Source organism: Cervus elaphus, chromosome 5 (genome assembly GCF_910594005.1).
Source record: "Cervus elaphus chromosome 5, mCerEla1.1, whole genome shotgun sequence".
Taxonomy (NCBI): domain Eukaryota; kingdom Metazoa; phylum Chordata; class Mammalia; order Artiodactyla; family Cervidae; genus Cervus; species Cervus elaphus.
The window spans coordinates 7,441,738-7,463,164 of record NC_057819.1 but is presented as its reverse complement, the minus strand read 5'-3'; the positions used below and the strand labels follow the sequence as shown (position 1 = coordinate 7,463,164).

Here is a 21,427-nt window from a genome sequence, read left to right as displayed (position 1 = left end):
CCAGGAGCTTCTGAAAGACACATTGAAACCTCTCACAGCCTTGCAGGATTACATGATATTTAAATATACACCTGCTGTGGCATGAATCTGAAAACAGAACAGGCAGAAGATGAAAACCCTTCTGAAGATCTAGAACCACTTATTACCTGGGGCAGTGGTTGGTTGTGGGTGTGGTGGGCAGATGAGATTCCAGGTTTGGCGCCTCGCAGGAGGCTGTTTTCTCGGGGACAGAAAAACCAGAAGAGGTTTCTGGGTCTGGAGTAAAGAACAGATGAGACTGAAGGGGCCCTCAAAACATGATGAGTCCCTTTCTCAAGACATGCGCCAAGTTTGGAAGGTTGGATAGGACAGGGGCCCAAGAGCCATCATGAAGACTTCTTAAGGGCAGAACCGAGTCTAGTGTAGAGGAGACAGAGATCTCACTGAACTCCAGGGAGAGCCAGGCATTAGGAATGGGGGTGAACCAGAGGCAGACTGATAGCTTATGGTGAACAGTGTCGGATTCATGATCTCTGAAGAAGATTTAGCTTTAGGACCAGGGACCAGGCTTGATCACTCAAGAGCTTTTGTGTAGCAGAGTTTTATTAAAGTGAGAAGAGGAACAGAGCAAGCTTCTGACACGGACATCAGAAGGGGGTGGAGAGTGCCCCCCTCACTGGTCTAAGCAAGGGAGTTATATACTGTTTAATTGGTTATTCAGTTCAGTTCAGTTCAGTCGCCCAGTCGTGTCCGACTCTTTGCAACCCAGCACACCAGGCCTCCCTGTCCATCACCAACTCCTGGAGTTTACCCAAACTCATGTCCATTGAGTCAGTGATGGCATCCAACCATCTCATCCTCTGTTATTACAATAAATCAAAAGAATGTCTCAAGGTTTTAAAGATCTTACTAGACCTACTCCCACAATTTACATTTTAAGATGACAGGATTAGAACTAACAATAGAAAGATCTTACCAGACCCACTCCCATAATATACATTTTAAGATAACAGGATTTAGTCAAAAGGTTTTCATGAAGGAGAAACTGTCCTCAAGCAGGATACATTATTGTTATATAATCCTTAGTATAGAGTTTAAACTGAGTTGTTCATTGTGTAATCATCAGCTTACAGCTTAAAGGAAAAAACATTTTCTGTGACTAAGACTAAGGATGTAGAGAAAAAGAAGAGATGGTTGTCCTTTCCTCCTCCTTGAGAACCCCAGACCCCTTTCTCCTCCTTGGGGACCCCGGACTTCTTATCAACCTGCCTAGGACTTGACTCTCTCAAGACTGAGTCCTACACAAATGGCAGCCCAGACCAGCTCAGCTCAGCTCCCTGTTGGGCAGTGAACTCCCTCCCTGCTTGTGCAGCAGAGAGCAAGGGGAGCCCTCTGTCTCTTTTCTAGGTGGAAAATAACAATACTTAAAGACTCTCCAGCATTCACCATACAGGAAAAAATGATATGATACCTAAGAAGCAAGATCATATGATTTATAAACAAGCCAATAGAAGCAGACCCACAGATGAGTCAGATATTGGAGTTAGCTGGCAAGTACCTAAAAATAACCATAAATAATATGTTTAAGACAATAGTGGAAAAGTTGGACAAAATAATTAGATGGAGGGATAGAGAGTTTCGGCATAATTTGAATTTATTGTGGAAAACTAAGCAGATATTCTAGAAAATAAAGTACAGTATTTAACTTAGAACCCAGTGGCTAGAACCAATAGCAGATTGTCACAGTGAGCGACAGGATTAAAGACAAGTGAGATGTACTTAAAAAGGTCTTTGTAGAGGTCGAGTCCCAGAAAGAGAGGAGCGAGAATGGGGCAGAAGCAATATTTGAGGATATAATGCTGTTACAAAATGATGAAAGACAGCAGCTTAAAGATTCAAAATACATAGAAAACCCCAAGCAGGATGACTACAAAGGAAACATATCTTTGCTCATCAATATGAGACTCTGAAATCCCATGACAGAAAATTTTAAAAGCAGCCAGAGGTTAGAAAAAGACACCTCGTTTTTAAAGGGGCAGTAATATGACCAACACAACTATGACATCTTAACAAACGATTAAGAAAAAAGAAAGACAATAAAATGGCCATCTTTAAAGTAATGAGAGAGAAAAGCTGCCAACCTAGAATTATTTTCCCAGCCAAAACTTCCTTAAAAAATGGAGATGAAATAAAGATGGTTTTGGACAAAAACCAAGAGAATTTGTCAGTAGTGGAACTGCATTACCGTCAGTATTAAAGGGAGCTACTTCAAGCAGAAGGGAAATTATCCTAGATGGAAATGCAAGAAGGAATGAAAGACATTATAAAGGGTAAATATGCATGTGAAATATACACATGTTGACCATATAAAACTATTATATGTTCTTAGGGTTTAAACTGTGTGTATAACTAAAATGTATGAGAGTATCACAAAAGGCAGGAAGAGGGTTAATAAAGTTAAAGTATTTTAAGATTCTGGGATTATTGGGGCCAGTAAAAGTAATAATTTGCATTGATTTGTAAAGAATGCATATTGTAACCTCTTAAGGTAACATTTAAGAGAATAAAATATGTGTATCTAGGAGGTTGAAATAGAGGGGATATGAAATAAAACAACATTGTATTAATCCAAAAAAGGAAAAGAATAAAAGGTAGACATAAAGTAGGAGGTCAAACTGAAAACAAAGAGGAAGTGTGGTAGCTAAAAACCCATTTGTATAAATGATTATATTTAATATAAATGGACTAAATACTCCCGGTAAAAGACTAAGTTTGTCAGGCTGGATGATAACCAAAACCATGTTATGTGCTGCTTATAAGTGGCATGATTTATTTATTTTAAAGTATTTTACTTTACTTTTAAATTAAAATACAATTACTATACAATATTATGTAAGTTACAGGTGAACATTATAGTGATTCCGTGTTTAAGGAAGTGACATACTTTAAACAGAAGGATGGAAGAGGATTTGTAATATATATACTCACTGAAGCAAAGCTGGCATACTATCCAACAAAGTACACAACAATGCTGCCTGGAGATAGAGATGATTTCATCATGATAGAGGAGTCAGTATCTTCATCTTAAATCTGTATATTACAAATAGTGTAACTTTAAAATACATAAAGCACAAATAGGCAGGAAGGTCAAAACAAAATAATTCTACAATCCTCCTGGGACACACACATACTTCAAGAGCTTGTAGAAACAAAGAGGCAAAAATTAGTAAGGATATAGACGACCTTAATAAAGTGATGAATACAGTTGACTTAACTGACATCCAGAATGCTGCTTTCAGCAAAAACAGTTTGTGTTCTTTAAAGTACGTATGGAACACTTACCAAAATAGAACATATGCTGGACCCTAAAGCAAGTTTCTGCAAATTTCAAGATTGAAATTGTTCAGAGTATGTTTGATGATCACAGTGGACTTAAGCTCAAATTTCACAAGAGTGTTAAGAAATTCTTAGCTGTCTGGAAACAAATAGCTTCTAAATAATTTATGAGTCACAGAGGAAATTAAAATTAAAGTTAGGAAATATATTCATTAAAATATATTTTAGAGATGACATGTGCTAGCATTATTAACATGATGTATCGTTACCCTAAAGCACTTGAAATGGTCCAGAGAAAGCACGGCATAATTAGGGCTGATATTAGTAATCTTTGTACATTTGAAAATTGGAAGGATATTCCTTTTTCCCCTGGTTTATTGATATACATGAAAACTTGATATTTTTCTACATTTTTTATTGTATTAGTGTATTTCCAGAAAGGGTGATGAAATGATGATATAATTTGGCATCATGTGAAAAAAAAAAGTAAGCTAAATCTGAAAGGGTTTCACTCAATACAAAATAACTTTTTAATTTCAATCTGAATCAGGCATTTTATCTGTATGAAAATCACAGCTTGATCTGTCAAAAATTTTTTTTGTTTCCTGTGTTCTTAAAAGCTTCACCTCTTCAGTTTCAGCATGTACTCAGCTGCTTTGTTAAATACAAAGCCATGTCCTTCAGCAGATGAAACAGATGGTCAGTCTACTGGGTTATTTCCTAAGCACTTCTCACCAGTGTGGTGGTGACTCCTGCTGATATGTCTCCACCTGAACTCTAAACACTGGGCCTTCTCTTCCTTGGCTTGCTCCCCAGCGCCTCTGTCCTGGGCTGGTGTGGTGGATCTGGCCTGTCAGATCATCTCCTTGAAGGAAAATGGTTCAGGGCTCCTGACCAACTTGCTCTGTGTTCTTCACGGCATCATCCACGTTGGGGCTTCAAATACAGTTCTCTTAAGTCAGTACGGCCTCTAAGACTGAGGTTATCAGTGTGACTCCTTGCTTTTATCCACCTAGTGGATTCTCTAATTTCTAGTTTATGATCCTGGTCCCTGCTTGCAGTTGGGCAGTCAGTCTTGCTTTGCCCTCCCTGGGTTTCCACAGCTAAAAGTCAGGGTGATGGTAGTGTTATCAGTAGTGATAGTAGGGTGATAGTACCCAAGTAGTACCTTAGGGTTGTCACGCGTGTGTGCAGCATAGAGCAGCACCTGGCATTGGTTAACCTTGCTCCAGTTGGACTTAGAGGAAGCTTACAATAACAGTTATATTACCCTAGATTTCACCGTAAATCATGGAAAACAGGAAGTGTAACATCAGAGGTAAAGTTAGAGAATTTTCTTTACTCATTCAACCTGTATTTGTCAAACACTAATGCTCAGAAGTATTGTTGGGATGAGCAAGACAGAAAACGTGTGCTCTCTTTGAGCTTCTGTTTTTGTTGAAACAGACAATAAACAGGTGATAAATAAATAGGAAAGATATTAGGAAATAATGACTCAAAACAGACTCAAAGCTTAATGTGATGTATTGTGATTTGGTGGCCACCTTAAATTGCTGGGTCAAAGACTGACTCTCTGAGGAGGTGCATTTTAGTGGAGTAATTTCAGATATTGTGTTTATCCTTTGTGGCATTCACTTAGTTTTTTGAATCTGTCAGTTTATATTTTTCACCATGTCAGGTAAAATTTGGGCCATTATAAAATGTTATTTCTACCTTAATATCTTCTTTTCCTTTCTCTAGAACTCCAGTCATATGTATGCTTAATCTTTGGACATTATCCTAGATATCACTGATACCCTGTTCAATTTTTCCCCAAATATTTTTTTCCTTTCTGTTCTTCAGATTAGATAATTTCTATGGAGCTGTCTTCAAACTCATTGACTCTTTCGGTATCTCTTGTCTGTTGTTATGTCCATCCATTGAATTTTTATTCAGATAGGATTTCCAATGTGGCTTATTTCATAGTTACTATCTGTCTGCTGCTATTTTCTAATTTGTTGTTCATTATATGTATATTTTCTGTGCATCTTTTAGTATAGTTATAACAGCTGCTTTAAAATCCTTTTCTGGTAATTCCAGTCTCTGAATCACCTTGGATAGCTCCTCACTGATGATCTGTTCTCTTGCGTATGACCCACATTTCTCTGTTTCTTCAAACATAGAACAGTTTTAGATTGTATCTTGTACATTGGTATTGTGGGTTCTCTAAACTGCTTCTCTGTAGGGTATTGTCTCGAGTTAATTTGGCTTACTCAGACTTGATGCTGTCTTCTCATGCAGTGGGTAGCAATTTAATCTTGTTCAATTTTTTTAACCTTTGCTGGACTAATTTGGGTCTGTCATGCTCACACATCATTATGCAGTCCACCAGAGACTTTGAGATTTTATATGCAGAATTTTGGAGCTCTCCTCTGACTCTTTATTTTCAGGAATATCCTCTCTTTCTTTCTGGCTTCTGTTTGATGCCCTTTCCCCATAATCTGTGTACTTTTGGTCACTCTTCAGTGGTCCAGTGTAGTTGGGTTTTACAGATGTCCAGAATTGTTCTGTTAGAGATTGGTTGACCTGAATCAGGGCCTGGGTTTGTGATACATTTTGAATATCAAACCAGTGTGATTGGCTAATGAATTGAATGTAGGGAATGATGGGGACAGAGTGAGCAAAAGAGCAAAATCAATGATGATTATTTCTTGTTTGGCTTAAGCAGCTGGGTGGTGGTGGTGGTGGTTTAGTCGCTAAGTTGTGTCCGACGCTTGAGACCCCATGGACTGTAGCCCGCCAGGCTCCTCTGTCTGTGGGATTCTCCAGGCAAGAATACTGGAGTAGGTTGCCATTTCCTTCTCCATAAGCAGCTGGGAGGATGGTTTTACTCATTTTTGTGATTAAGAAGACTAGGGGAAGGGCATGATTGGCTGGAGTAGAGAGGATGTGGAAATATCCAATAGGTGGCTCAGTATCCAGACTCTGGAGCTCTGAGAGAGAAGTGAGTCCTGAAAACCCAGACTTAGTCACTGGAATAGAATTGGTGTTTGAAACTGTGCGACTGAATAGCTTTATCCAAGGAGAATATAGTGGATGAAAAAGGGATTTCTTAGCACCATGCTCTGAGACACTTCAGTATTTAGAAGTCTAGCAGAAGAGGAAGAATTACCAAGGGAGACTGAAGAGGAGCCAGGATCGCAAACTCCTGGGGAGTATAGACCCCACAGGTCAGAGGAGGTCCCAGAACTCCGACGAGGCAGGAGTGCAGCCCTGAGCCGAACGCTGCTGGGGTGTCAGGGAGCTGAGGACAGAAAGAGAGGCCCTTGACTGGGCAAGGCAGAGGCCGCTGTGACTTTACTAGGCTGGAATGGCAGTGGGACAGATGGGAGACAGAGAGGGGGGTGCCTGTGACAGCTGTGGGCCAAAGGGGCTTGCTCTTAGGGTTCTGTGTTTAGGCTACATGCTGAGCTGTGAGCTCTGTAACCACCAAAGCAGAAAGGGGGACCACACGGTCAGTGAGTGTTCGCCACTGGTGGTGATGCTTCTGTTCTGCTCTAGCGGCGACCTTTCACCTTGAACCTGGGCCTCCGCCTGCTCCATTCCCTGGGCAACCCGCCCGCCAGAATTAGGGGTGACGCTTTCTCTGTGTGTACCACGGTCAGGGCATCCTGTCCAGAGCTAATTGATGGTTGACTGCATGTTCTTCAATTAGTGGTCTGACTGATAATAGAAAGTGAATTTTGAATTACAGCCCCAGATGCTAAGCTCTTGCTTTGCCTACTAAGAATTAACCTTTGCTGTTGTTCAAGTCAGAGTTTGTAAAGCACAAGGCACTCACTAGAGCCAGAACTATGGTTCAGGGCACAGTTTGTGCAAGAAACTAGGGTTTTCTGTATAGTCAGTCTCTTACAGTTCATAGAAAACTCCCGTTGAATCAGGTATCAGCTTGCTTTACAGGCCCCAGAACATAAACTTAGGTTTCCTTACACTTGTGTTTGAGGGTAATAATTCCATGCAGGTTTAGTATTCCTAGAGTTTATTTGTATGTTTAGGCAGAAACATTTGCCTTTGGTTCACTGATAGTCCACCTCTTTTATCCTAGCATTCTGACATTAATTTTTGGATCTTACTAAAACCTGACAAAACAACAAAAGAAATCAGCCAAGCCAGAGTCCTTTGTTTATTTTCTGGCTCTCCTTCAGATTTCGGTGTCTAGCTTCTGTTTTCTTGCAGCTGTCGTATTTGCGGCTGGGATGGTGTTTGAACCTTGTAGACATGTTCTCCTGAGTTAACTTAGGATGATTAAGCCCAGGTCCTCTGGTTATGCCAACACTGCTGAATTGCTTTTTCATTAAAAAATGTCTTCCTTCTGGAGAAAAACATAATTTGAAAAGATCCATATACCCTGATGTTCACAGCAGCATTGTTTATAATAGCTAAGACATGGAAGCAACCTAGTCTATCGACAGATGAATGGATAGAGAAGATGTGGTCTGTATATACAATGAAATATTACTCAGTCATAAAAAAGAAGAAAATAATGCCATTTGCAGCAACATGGATGGACCTAGGAGATGGTCATACTAAAGTGAAGTAAGCCAGACTGAGAAAGACAAATATCATATGACACCACTTATATGTGGAATCTAAAAGCAAATGATACAAATGAACTTATTTTCAAAACAGAAGTAGACCCACAGACATAAAAACAAGCTCTGGTTACCAAAGCGGGGGAGAGGGGTCAGTTAGGAGTTTGGGGCTGAAATGTGCACATTACTGCATATAAAATGGGTAACCAGCAAGGACCTGCTGTGTGGCGCAGGGAACTCTACTCAATAGATTATAATAATTTATTATGGAGAGAATGTAAAAAGAATATATTGTATATGTGTGTGTATGTATATATATATATATATATATATATATATAAAAACTGAGTCACTTTGTTGTACATCTGAAACTAACATGACATGGTAAATCAACTATATTTCAATAAATTGTTTTTTTAAGTAAAGAATTAAAAAAAAAACTTTTAAGTGTTTTCCTCTTGGATGGAGTATCAGCCTCCCCTAGGCCTCCTGCCTTTATGTTCAATTTCAGTGTCTGCCCCAGGAAGACTTCATTCTAAGCCCAGGCAGTTAACAGACTTGTGAATTTCAGCCATCTCATTGATATTTAAGGACAGTTAAGATGATCCCAGTAATTTCTCAGTGTGTGAAGCAATTAGCCTTCATACACATACTATATAGGCTTCATGCTCTGTGCATACTCTTCTCCCTGCCAACCATGCCCTTTCATTATCAGAAATTCTCACAGGATTTACTGGTTTTGATTTCAAAATTTGTCAAACTGAGTGAAACTCACTCAGTCGTATCCGACTGTTTGCAACCCCATGGACTATACAGTCCTTGGAATTCTCCAGGCCAGGATACTGGAGTGGGTAACCTTCCTTCTCCAGGGGATCTTCCCAACCCAGGGATTGAACCCAGGTGTCCCGCATTGCAGGCGGATTCTTTACCAGCTGAACTATCAGGGAAGCCTTATCAAGCTGAGACTATACAGTAAAAAGGTAGCTTTTATTTCCATTCAGTTTGTATTCTCACCTCTAGGAGTGGTCAGAATCACAGCAGAATAAGAAGTGCTCAGATATTATGAAAGTATAACTGGCTACTTGGTAGGAAAACTTTCTGTTTTTTCAGAAATAAGTCCTATGTAGTTATTAGTCATTATATTGAAACTCTTCACTGCAATCTTCCTACCAACTCCATATTTCGTTTGTTTTCATTCTCTTCTTGTCTTTTAGATTTTTTAAAATTAATTAATTTATTTATTTTACTTTACAACATTGTGTTGGTTTTGCCATACATTGACTTGAATCCACCACGGGTGTACATGTGTCCCCATCCTGAACCCCCCTCCCGCCTCCCTCCCATCCCCTCCCTCTGGGTCATCCCAGTGCACTGGCCCTGAGCATCCTGTATCATGCATCGAACCTGGACTGGCAATTCATTTCACATATGATAATTTACATGTGTCAATATGCCGTTCTCCCATATCATCCCACCCTCGCCCTCTCCCGCAGAGTCCAAAAGACTGTTCAGTACATCTGTGTCTCTTTTGCTGCCTTGCATACAGGGTTATCGTTACCATCTTTCTAAATTCCATATATATGTGTTAGTATACTGTATTGGTGCTTTTCTTCTGGCTTACTTCACTCTGTATAATAGGCTCCAGTTTCATCCACCTCACTAGAACTGATTCAAATGTGTTCTTTTTAAATGTCTTTTAGATTTAACATATTTCTGTAAAGGAGTAAAAACACTTCTCTGATCTGAGAACTTGTGAGGTTAAGATAATAGAGACCATGTCCTCACAAAGCATGTTTGCTAAGCCCATTTTATTATTTAGTCTATCTTAACACACGTCAGGTTACTATTTGAAGGAACCTTTCTGTTAATACTTTTAGAGTGCAGAGACGGTTCCAATGTGAAAAACCAGTGCTTTTATCTATGATGAATGTCTTTCCAAAAGATTTAGTTGACTTTTAAAGATCTCTGCAGGAATCCTGACAATTCATTATTATTTTTTCCTCCTGAGTTTTCTAACACTGTAGTCAAGTGAAAATGATCCCCATCATAACTCATAGAAATGGATTACTGCCAAGTTCAAATTATTTGTGCTTTGGAAAGGAGAATTGGCAAGAATGAATGGTCCATGGCTGCTATATCATAAGATAATTGTAACCATGGCAGTGTTTGTTTCCTAATATTGTGTTTCTAAATTTAAGCAACGAGGTTCATCTTAGGAAAAAATCCATTCCTATGTCCCAAGTTGAATTTAAATTATTCCAGCTTCATTATTTCAACATTAGAAGTAGTTGTTTCCTGTGCACTGGCCAATTCAAGTAATTTGCTTGATCTCATGTGGAAGTGGTTTTTGCCAAGACAAGTAATATCTTTTAATAAAGTAAGTTTCTAGGAAGACAGTACCTAACAATCATAACTTTTAACTGTCTAGATAAAAGAATATGAAAAGCTTGAGAATGAGGAAGATCGCCTTTGTAGAAGTCGACAAATTTATGATACTTACATCATGAAGGAGCTGCTGTCTTGTTCACATGTAAGTACCTCTGCTTATTTTATTAATTCAGTATGAGTAAATGAGACAGGCTTCACATGTTTTTGGAATAAAAGTTAAAATAGGAGGAAAGGTTTAAAGGTATTCATCCAGGATGGAACCCATGTTTCTCAAGTTTTGTCGTTTGTTTCCTGGTAATACTGATCCAATATCTGCTGCTCCATGTACTTTTAATAAGGTTTGGTTACTTTCAGTACAGATGTTGATAAAATGGCTAATGCAGATCAGTGCAAGAAAAGGCTAAGCTCAGTTCTCGACTCTCTAAGGAAATTAAGCTTTATTGTTTTTCATTTAGCTCTCCTTTAACAATTAGGCTAATCAAATATTGATCGATAAATATCTTAAATGCTTTCTTTGAATTAATAAGGTTGATTGTAATTATTATGTTAATATAGTTCACTAATAGTTGAATGATGGTTGAAATCTTTTTTTTTTTTGCTTGTAAATCAGAGAAACAATCTTATTCAGTCATTAGGATAAACAAAGTTCCTAGGAAATTCTTCCACCAGAAGTAAGTGGAATAATTAATAATGAAAATGTACATTGTAATATCTCTACATGAAAACTGTTTTTCAAAGAAGTGTCCTAAGAGCCCTGGACTGCTGTGTCCAATGCAGTAGCCACTAGCCCTGTGCGAGTATTTAATTGTGTTTACATTTGTTGTTGTTTAGTCTCTTAAGTCGTGTCCAACTCTTTGCGACCCCTGGACTGTAGTCCATCAGGCTTCTCTGTCTATGGATTTCCCAGGCAAGAATACTGGAGTGGGTTGCCATCCCCTTCTCCAAGGGATCTTCCCGACCTAGGGATCAAACCCGCATCTCCTGCATAGGCAGGCGGGTTCTTTACCACTGAGCCACCAGGGAAGTATGTTTGTATTAATTACAACCAAATGGAACTAAAATTTTTATTCCTGACGTCCTCCTGAGCCGCATTTGAAATGTGCAGTGCCACATGTGGCTGGTGGCATAAGCCCAGATTCACAGCATTTCCATCATCGCAGCGAGTCTGATTGGACAGCACTGGTCACGACAATGATACACTTTCGTGCTTCTGTATTTATTGTGTTGTCTGCAGTGCTTACTGAACTTCTGAGTTAGAGCTTACCGTAAGCCTCTGTGCCTCGCTGCCTTGCTGGGGATGGTTGGACCTTGGAAAATGCCACATGTTCACTAAGAAAGCCTCTGTAGACATAGCTTTCATGTAGGGCAGCAGTTTAGAGGGTTTTTAGCAGAGTGATATGCTTTTTTAAGCTCTTCTTCTTGTGCATTACTTCAGACATAATTTGAAGTTTAGGGGGAGGACAGGGTTTCTAATTTTTGTCAGTGTTGAGTTTCATTCTTTTAGAACCAATTCCTCTTTGCAGTGGTTACAGCAGGCCTTTCCTTAACCTAGAGTCTTTCCAACACTGTGGTTTAGCTTTGTGATCCTGGCATTTAATTCTTAGGTATATCTTTGTGCATTCATGTTCTCTCATGAAATAGAAATTTTATGTTTTTAGGACCCCAGTATCAGCCAACTGAGAGATGATGCAATTAATATTAATACGGTGACAATACGATTCCTTACACCCTTTTTAAGTTGAAGTAGCCTTGATCTCTTGTGGGCATAGATATTTCAGTTAGATGCCCCCATGTGTATCACCCTTCTCGACATAGTTTTTAAGAACTCTGGAAGCTCTGAGGAACAATCATCTGTTTGGCTTGCCCGCAAACATATAGCAGATTTTTTTTTGAAGAATGCATGTTGATGTGCTCACCATAGGTTACTGCTTAGTAACTGTTGTGTTAAATTGTATGTTGCGACACTGTAAGACATACAGAGGTTTGCTCTGTTTTATATTTGTGGGGGAAAAAGAAAAAGAAAACATTGTGTGTTTTTTTTAAAGCCATTCTCAAAGCAAGCAGTAGAACATGTACAAAGTCATCTATCCAAGAAACAAGTGACATCAACTCTTTTTCAGGTAAGGTAAAATGCTCTCCAAATAAATGTTTCTAATTCACTTAATGGTTGTATTGGGTGCATTCTTTGCTTGGGTGAAAGTGCTGGCGGAATTTCGAGACTGTATTTCTTACCTAGAGGTTTATCTGGAAGAACCAAAGTTTAATGTCACCTCTCTGCTCATTCAAATGTGCTCTTATGCCAGCATCATCAAGGCTGTCCTGAAAAAGGCTGCTAGAGCATTCTTTTAGTGTTTTTTTCCCTATAAATCAATCAAGAGGAGACATTGGAGGGAAAAGCCTTTTCCTGTTTGACATCCCAGACACCTGTGATGAGCAGGGACTGGGCAAGATTTACTTTTCAGTAAATCATGGTCCCCATGGCGATCCTTCCCCAGAAGAAACAGATTCATTTTCAGCAATCAAGAGGGAATGAATGGCCTTGGAGTCGTGACTGAGAAATTGGATTTTGCCTCAGCTCCTCTTATCTTGAACACAACACAATCATAGATTTAAATTATAAGGCTCAGAAAACTTAATCCACAACTGATGGGCCCATGTCCTGGCTGCTCTTCAGATGCAGTGGTTTTCTTCGTGAAAGCCTTTTTTGTTATCCCGTGGGATTTCTATAGAGATGGCAGCTTGCAAGGGTATGGTCAAATTTCCAAGTGGATCATGTACTTTTTATGTTTCTGGGAGTTACAAGAAATAGGAAAGAATGCCATTTATTAAGGTAATGGTTTTCATAAATGAAAATAACTAGTTTATTGCTTTTATGGATTATTCAGTCATTTGAAGAGAAATAAGTTGATTTTTGCCTTAGTGCCTAATGGTTGGGTTTATTTATATACAAAATGAATCTGATTATTCTATAGAAAAGATACTGGTTTGACTCTGAGAACATTTGGGTACAGTAACCAAATCAGCTGCTGCCTTTCTGCCAAAATGATTAGATGGACATCTCTTAAAATGTCAGACCTTTTAGTATAGTCTAGTTGGTTATAAGCTTGGGCTCTGAATTCAGTGACCTGAGTTTCAAGACCCTGGGCAAGGCACCATACCTCTCCGCACTTCTGGTTTTCCCTCTGTGGAGTAGAAACGCCAGCAGCCTGTCCCGTGAATGGGGTTTTGAGGACCCAGTTCATATGAGCTGCTTTGTACCAGGCCTGTCTATCACAGCACTCCATAAATGTCAATCTTCTCTAACACCTCACAGTCAGAAAGTGCAATCTGAATACCTGCTTTTTGTTGCCTCTGTGAAATTTTCATGTCAGAATTTCGGTTTTCTGACTTTGACATGGTTCAGAGGTAGTTGTGTAGTCAGTTACATTTAATATTGCTAAATTATATACATAGATTTTACAACTCTGATGTTAACTTTTCCTGTAGCATAAATAACATTTAAAAAGATAGTTCCAGATGAGAGATACAAAGACCAACAAAATTAACTTTGTGGCTGCAAGAAACATTGATTTAGAAGCCATGTCTCCAATATATCTTTTAAAAGCACTTTACTGATTTGTTCATAAGAAAATAACTTAGTAATGTTCTGATAAAACAGATATAGAATAGCTGGTATTTTTATTTCAGTGGTGAAGGAAATAGTCATGTTGGTTTAAATAAGAAAGCATTTTAGTGCAATTCAGTATAATACGTACCATTAGAACATAGTGGTCAAAGTATAAAATAGAAGTTATGTGTTTGGATACCCTGTTTATAGAGGGACATTGATCTCTATAACATTTAACTAACATTAAAGTTACTTGATATTCTTTGAGTTGGAATTTCCCCCCCCTGGCTTTAAATGAGTTATAATTGACAAATAAAAATTGTATATAATTGAAAGTATACAGTGTGATGTTTTGATATGTGTATTCATTGTGAAATGATTGTTGTAATCTAACTAATCAGCATACTCATCACTTCATGTAGTTATATTTGTGTATGCATGTGTGGTGAGAACACTTAAGATCAACTTTCTTAGCAAATTTCAAGTGTACAATACAGTACTATTAACTATAGTCCCCATACTGGACATTAGCTCTCCAAGACTTATTTATCCTGCAGAACTGAAACTTTGTACCCTTTAAGCAACATCTCCCCACTTTCCCCACTTCCTAACCCTTGGCAACCAACCTGCTACTCTGCTTTTATAAGTTAGACTTTTTAGATTCCACATACAGGAGAGATCAGCTTGTAATTGTCTTTCTGTGTCTGGCTTGTTTCACTTAGCATAATGTTCTCCAGATTCACCTGTTGTGTTGTAAATGTCAGGATTTCCTTCTTTTTAAAGAACAGAATGGAGTATACCATTTTGTGTGTGTGTGTGTACACATATATACATTATATACATGTATATCTCCATTCCCCATTTTCTTTATCCATTCATCCATTGACGTACACTTGGGTTATCTCCGTTATCTTTACTCTTGTGAAGTAATGCCGCAGTGAACATGGGCATGCAGATATCTCTTCAAGACACTGATTTAATTTCCTTTGGATATATACCAGAAGGAACCTTTATACTGTTTTCTGTAATGGCTGTCCCAGTTTGCATTCCCACCAACAGTGCACAAGGATTCCCTTTTCTCTGTATCCTCACCAACATGTACCTCTTGGCTTTCTGATAACAGTCATCCTGATAGGTGTGAGATGATACCTCTCTGTGGTTTTGATTTGCATTTCCTTGATGATTAGTGATGCTGAGCACCTTTTCATATGCCTGTTGGCCATTTATTATCTCTTTTGAAAAATGTCTACTCAGGTCTTCAGCCCAATTTTGAATTGGGTTATTTGGGCTTTTGCTGTCGAGTTGAGTTCCTTGTATGTTTTGAATATTAACCTCATATCATGTAGTTTACAAATAACTTCTTTCATTCTACAGGCTGCCTGTTCACTCTGTTAATTGTTTCCTTTGCTCTGCAGAAGCGTTTTAGTCTCATGCAATCCCACTCGTCTATTTCTGCTTTTGTTGCCAGAGCTTTGGATGTCATATCCAAAAAATCATCACCCAAACCAGTGTCAAGAAGCTTTTCCCCATGTTTTCTTCTAATTGTATGGTTTCAGGTCTTACATTTAAGTCTTTAATTCATCTTGAGTTGATTTTTGTACATGGTGTGAGGTAAGGGTCCAGTCTCATCCTTCATTTATTGAAGTGACTGTCATTTCCCCACTGAATACTTGATGCCCTTGTCAAAGATCAGGTGACTGTAGGTGTGTGGATTTATTTCTGAACTCTGTTCTGTTCCATTGATCCATAAGACCTGTTTTTATGTCAGTACCATACTATTTTGATTGCCATAGGTTTATCATATATTTAAACATTGGGAAATATGATGCCTGAGGTGAAATTTCTTGTCAAGGAGAACAAGGTAGTTAAAAAAATGCTCTGAAAATAAATACAAAATGCTTTTTATTCTTTTTGTTTGAAAAATTGACTTTAGAAATAATTAATTGCATAGGTACATTTGGTGGCAAGAGTTGGGAGGAGTCCTGGCTTACATTACATTCCTGGGATGTGCCAAGCCCCATGTTTGACTCTGAGTGTTCTGTGCTTAGTCATTCAGTTGTTGTGTCTGACTCTTTGCAACCCCACGGACTATGGACCACCAGGCTCCTCTGTCCATGGGGATTCTCCAGGCAAGAATACTGGAGTCGATTGCCATGCCCTCCTCCAGGGGATCTTCCCAACCCAGGGATCCATCCCAGGTCTCCTGCATTGCAAGCGGATTCCTGACCGTCTGAGCCACCAGGGGAGTCTCAGTGTTCTGAATCCTATTAAATCCTCACAACGGCCTTGAAGATTAGATGTAACTCTCCCATCTTACAGATTGAGGAAACCAAGAATCAGAGCAGTGAGGTTGTTTGCTCATGACCCCAGTATTGAACTTTGCTTTTTGCATTGCTCACCTGACACATTTTGTGGTCCTTCATGTTGAAAGTGGCAGTGTGGTATATCATATCTGGTCTTAAGAATTTCTGGTACAGGATATTTTATAAAATATGAAAAAAATGTTAACATAAGAGTTTCTGTAAATAGAAAATCTGTTACATACAAATTTAGTCTTTCATACATCTTTGCACACTTAATATCTTTTGAACCTCTTGAGACTTGTGGCCTTGGTGTTTAGCATCTAGAAGACTTGGCAAAGATGACTATTATCTTTCATTATAGACACATAGGACTTTGGAGCTGCAAAAAGCTTCAGAGAGAGAGAGGTCAGCTTCCCCTGTTACTAAGGAGAGAACAAGTCCATTTGGTTTTAGTGAACTATGCCCAGTGCCCTGCCCAGGACATTGATAGCCCTGCCAAGTGGCGGAGGCTAGCCTAGCTCCGTGGTAGGAAGTGAAGCTCCCAGGTGAGCTGCAGTGGTCTCACTGCCCATGTTGGTGACTGTGGCTTGCCTTGGACATCTCCTGACGTCTGGTCCTTCTTTTTTGCACATTTTTGGGATAATCTAGAAAGACACAGAAAACATTAAATTTCCATCATTCAAGAAGAGAGTAGGGTATCATGATATTTTCCAGAACTAGCTAATTGCCCCTAGGCTGAGTTGTGAAGAGTTGGCATTTGATATTTTTATCACTCTTGATTTGAAGACTACCCCATGGGAAATAAATTTATGTGGTTTATTTGGTAATGTGTAAAGTGGCATGAAATTGGAGCAGATTGTTCTCCACAGGGAAAGAGCCCCACACATGTGAGCCAGGAGTCCTTGCCTTCATCTCGACTTAGCCGTGAACTTGCTCAAAGACCTTGCAAATAGCTAATTTAAAAAAAGGTTTACTCCATGGGTTCCTTCACTTTTAGTCTTTGAAACTCAATATTAATGCTGATCATTTATGATAATTGTAATTAATGGCAATGATATCATTAATTGTAATTTACAGACTGCCACTACATAATTTACAGGGCTCAGTACACAATGTAAACGTGGGGGTCCTTGTTCAGGAATTTCAGGATGGCCGCAGTAGGGTACATGCCGAGGACTGGGCTCTTCTGTGGGGCTGCATGGGTCACATGCCCATGAAGCTCATTCCAGTCATTGAAGGTGTGTCTGTGGCTTGCCGTGAGCTGTGCCAGACAGTGGAGACGCAGTGGCACACGGGACAGCCCTGTCCTTGCCTTCAGGGGACATGCCATTGGGTGGTGTAGATGACTGCTAAGCAAGTAGGCATGCCCGGGAATCCATCGATGCAAACTGGACAGGCGCTGAGGAGGGCGAGTGCAAGGTGCTATCAGTTCAGTTCAGGTCGGTCGTTCAGCCGTGTCTGACTCTTTGGGACCCCACGGTCTATTGCACACCAGGCCTCCCTGTCCATCACCAACTCTCGGAGTTTACTCAAACTCCTGTCCATTGAGTTGATGATGCCATCCAACCATCTCATCCTCCATCGTCCCCTTCTCCTCCCACCTTCAATCTTTCCCAGCATCAGGGTCTTTTCAGATGAGTCAGTTTTTTGCATCAGGTGGCCAAAATATTGGAGTTTCAGCTTCAACATCAGTCCTTCCAATGAATATTCAGAACTGATTTCCCTTAGGATGAACTGGTTGGATCTCCTAGCAGTCCAAGGGACTCTCAAGAATCTTCTCCAGCATCACAGTTCAAAAGCATCAATTCTTTGGCACTCAGCTTTCTTTATAGTCCAACTCTCACATCCATACATGACTACTGGAAAAACCATAGCTTTGACTAGACAGACCTTTGTTGGCAAAGTAATGTCTCTGCCTTTTAATATGCTGTCTAGGTTGGTCATAACTTTTCTTTCAGGGAGCAAGCGTCTCCTAATTTCATGGCTGCAGTCACCATCTGCAGTAATCTTGGAGCCCCAAAAAATAAAGTCTGTCAGTGTTTCCATTGTTTCCCCATCTATTTGCCATGAAGTGATGGGACCAGATGCCATGATCTTCGTTTTCTGAATGCTAAGTTTTAAGCCAACTTTTTCACTCTCTTTCACTTTCATCAAGAGGCTCTTTGGTTCTTCACTTTCTGCCATAAATGTGATGTCATCTGCATATCTGAGGTTATTGATGATTATGGGAGCACATAATTGGGAACCTCACCACATCTGGGTCTCATCCACTTGTGTTTTTCACTTTACTGTGTTCTTACTGATGCAGTGTGGAATTTCTTTTCCATCCTTTCCAGCCATACATAGAAGAAATTTGTGAAAGTCTTCGAGGCAGCATTTTTCAAAAATTCATGGAAAGGTATGAAACTTTATGTACAAAGTCTTTTTTGTTGAGATATGTTTGACATGTAACATTATGTTAGTATGGTGGTTTATTTGCTAAGTTGTGTCCAACCCTTGTGACCCCATGGAGCCTGCCAGGCTCCTCTGTCCATGGGATTCTCTAGGTGAGAATACTGGAGTGGGTTGCCATTTCCTTCTCCAGAGCATCTTCCCGACCCAGGAATCAAACCCGGGTCTCCTGCATTGCAGGCCAATTCTTTACCGACTGGGCTATGATATTTAAATCTTGTCCTATGTAGGTGTACCTCGTTTTACCCCATAGATGGTATCCTTAAAATGTGTTAATTTATTCATTCAACAAACATTTATTATCCATGTGCTCTGTACCAGGCTTTGTATTAGCTTGTGCCCTCTATACTTTATAATTTAGGATTTGTATATCTTAACATCCCTTTGACTTTTAGTTTTTTAGTTTCCAAATGATCCAAAATGTAAATAGACTAGGGAACCTCAATATTGAAAGTATCTTATTGGGATGTGTTTGCTAATGCAATCATGAGTCTATATTCAGTTCATTTGTTTATATGTTAAAGTTATATCCTTAAAAATGAGACAACTCTTTTCTTGATTCTTTACATAGTAGAATTTAGGTATATTGGCAGATGTCTTTTGTCATGTCTGTCATTAACGTACCCAATAAATGTGTCCCTTTGGGTTACTCAAACTATAGAGTATGTTTGTCATATAAAATCCTGAAAACTTTCTAGGTAATTAACAAGGACCTACTGTGTAGCATGGGGAATTCTACTTGATATTTATAATAACCTAAAGGGGAAAAGAATCTGAAAAAGAATAGATATACGTGTAACTGAATCACTTTGCCGTACACCTGAAACTAGCACAGCATTGTAAATCATCTGTCCTCCAGTGTAAAATAAAATTTTTTTAAAAAGTAAATTTAAAAAATTTCAGGGATGCCTATGAAAGTGTTCACATGCTTCCCAGGCACCTAAGAGTCAGCCCTTCAGTGTTTTGAGTGTTCCTCTGCGATGATGCACCTTAGGGATCAGACTTTCTGACTCTGAATCTGCGTTCACATGGACTCTGCTCTTCTCTGTAAACTCGGCTAATTTCTAGACAGTTGTCATGATGATCGAGCCTCAGGGCGGGAGCAGCCCAGCTGTTCAGTAATTGCCCTTTAAAAACAAATGCTTCAGTGTTTTTTTTTTTTTTTTCTCCTTCTTCTCCACATGTTCACAGAACTAAAGTAATTTTTTAAAAAGTTGTGTCAAGATTCTGCCAGAGTTCAAGAGATAATTTTATCTTGGAGTAGAGTCAGTACTGTGGGAAACGAATCTGCATACAAATGATTACATTTTCTGAGCAGGACCAGAGTGGCTTTGCCAAAAAGCAGTGGCAATGGAACTGAGGGGCCAGGGCCCTGGTTCAGGGCTCAGATTCAGCTGAGTCTTGGGCCGTCTCCATGGCTGCTGATTCTAAAGATCTGACTTTTCCCAAACTCTTGGGTCAACTCATTGTTCTGTGACCCTTGGGGGTGAGGGGAGAAATGGGGATGGTAATTGAAACTGGGAAAGAGGTCTTGTAACGCCACTGTGTGTCCAGGTAGACATGCACAGGCATTGTCTCCCACTGCATTGGCCATTCACTTTTTTTTTTTCAAGAAGTATAGTTGATTTGCAATGTTAATTTCTGTTTTACAGCAAAGCGATTCAGCTAAACATATATATATATATTATATATATATATATATATATATTCTTTTTCATATTCTTTTCCATTATGGTTTATCACAAGATTTTGAATCTAGTTCCCTGTGCTATACAGTAGGACTCTGTTGTTTATTCATCCTATATATAATAGTTTACATCTGCTAATCCCAAATCCCAATCGAGCCCTCCCCCAACCCTCTCATCCTTTCTCACATAGAGAACCATAAGTCTGTTCTCTATATGAAGTTTTACATAAAAATGGGCTATAAATGCAAAATACACACCGAGTTTCAAAGCAATGGATTCAAACCAGTTTCAGGGGCTTCTCTGATAGCTCAGTTGGTAAAGAATCCACCTGCAATGCAGGAGACCCCAGTTCGATTCCTGGTTTGGGAAGATCCCCTGGAGAAGGGATAGGCTACCCACTCTAGTATTCTTGGGCTTCCCTTGTGGCTCAGCTGCTAAAGAATCCACCTGTAATGCGGGAGACCTAGGTTCAATCCCTGGGTTGGGAAGATCCTTTGGAGAAGGGAAAGGCTACCCACTCCAATATTCTGGCCTGGAGAATTCCATGGACTGTATAGAGTTGGAAAGAGTTGGACACGACTGAGCGATTTTCACTTTCAAAGCAATACAAAAATAAGCATGTAGACTATCTCATTAAAATTTTATATTGATTACATGTGGAAATGATAATCTTTTTATATATTGGCTTAAATAAGATACATTATTAAAATTAAATTACTTATGTGTTATCTGTTACCCGTCTGTTGGACAGTACCAACTCAGATAAAGATTGTTACCATAACATACTGACAATTAAAGCAGAAACGTGAAGTCTTCAATTTGAATCGTAAAATAAAGCCTTGAGTGCTAGGCGACCGCTTTGTGAAAAAAATGTTTACAAAAAGCTCACTTTGAGAAGTCACACAAGTATACAGTGCTAGTTTCTCAGTTAACGTGGTATTTAACTTTTCAGTAATTCCTCACATTCCTTTTCAGTGACAAGTTCACTAGATTTTGTCAGTGGAAAAACGTGGAATTAAATATCCATGTGAGTATCATCTTTGCCTTTCTTTTTTTAAATAAAAGCTTCCTTTGGCTCAGCTTCGTGAGAAAATATTTTATTCG

At 39.2% G+C, this 21,427-nt stretch overlaps 1 protein-coding gene across 2 annotated transcripts in view; it reads left to right on the top strand.

Moving 5' to 3' along the window:
• GRK3 (G protein-coupled receptor kinase 3) overlaps positions 1 to 21,427 on the top strand; it is a 114,601-nt gene that overhangs the window by 50,510 nt on the left and 42,664 nt on the right. For both annotated transcript variants that reach the window (XM_043901507.1, XM_043901508.1), the window contains 4 exons: positions 10,315 to 10,416; positions 12,320 to 12,394; positions 18,521 to 18,582; positions 21,299 to 21,350. In XM_043901507.1, the coding sequence (XP_043757442.1) occupies positions 10,315 to 10,416; positions 12,320 to 12,394; positions 18,521 to 18,582; positions 21,299 to 21,350 (291 nt within the window). The remainder of the gene's footprint in view (positions 1 to 10,314; positions 10,417 to 12,319; positions 12,395 to 18,520; positions 18,583 to 21,298; positions 21,351 to 21,427) is intronic.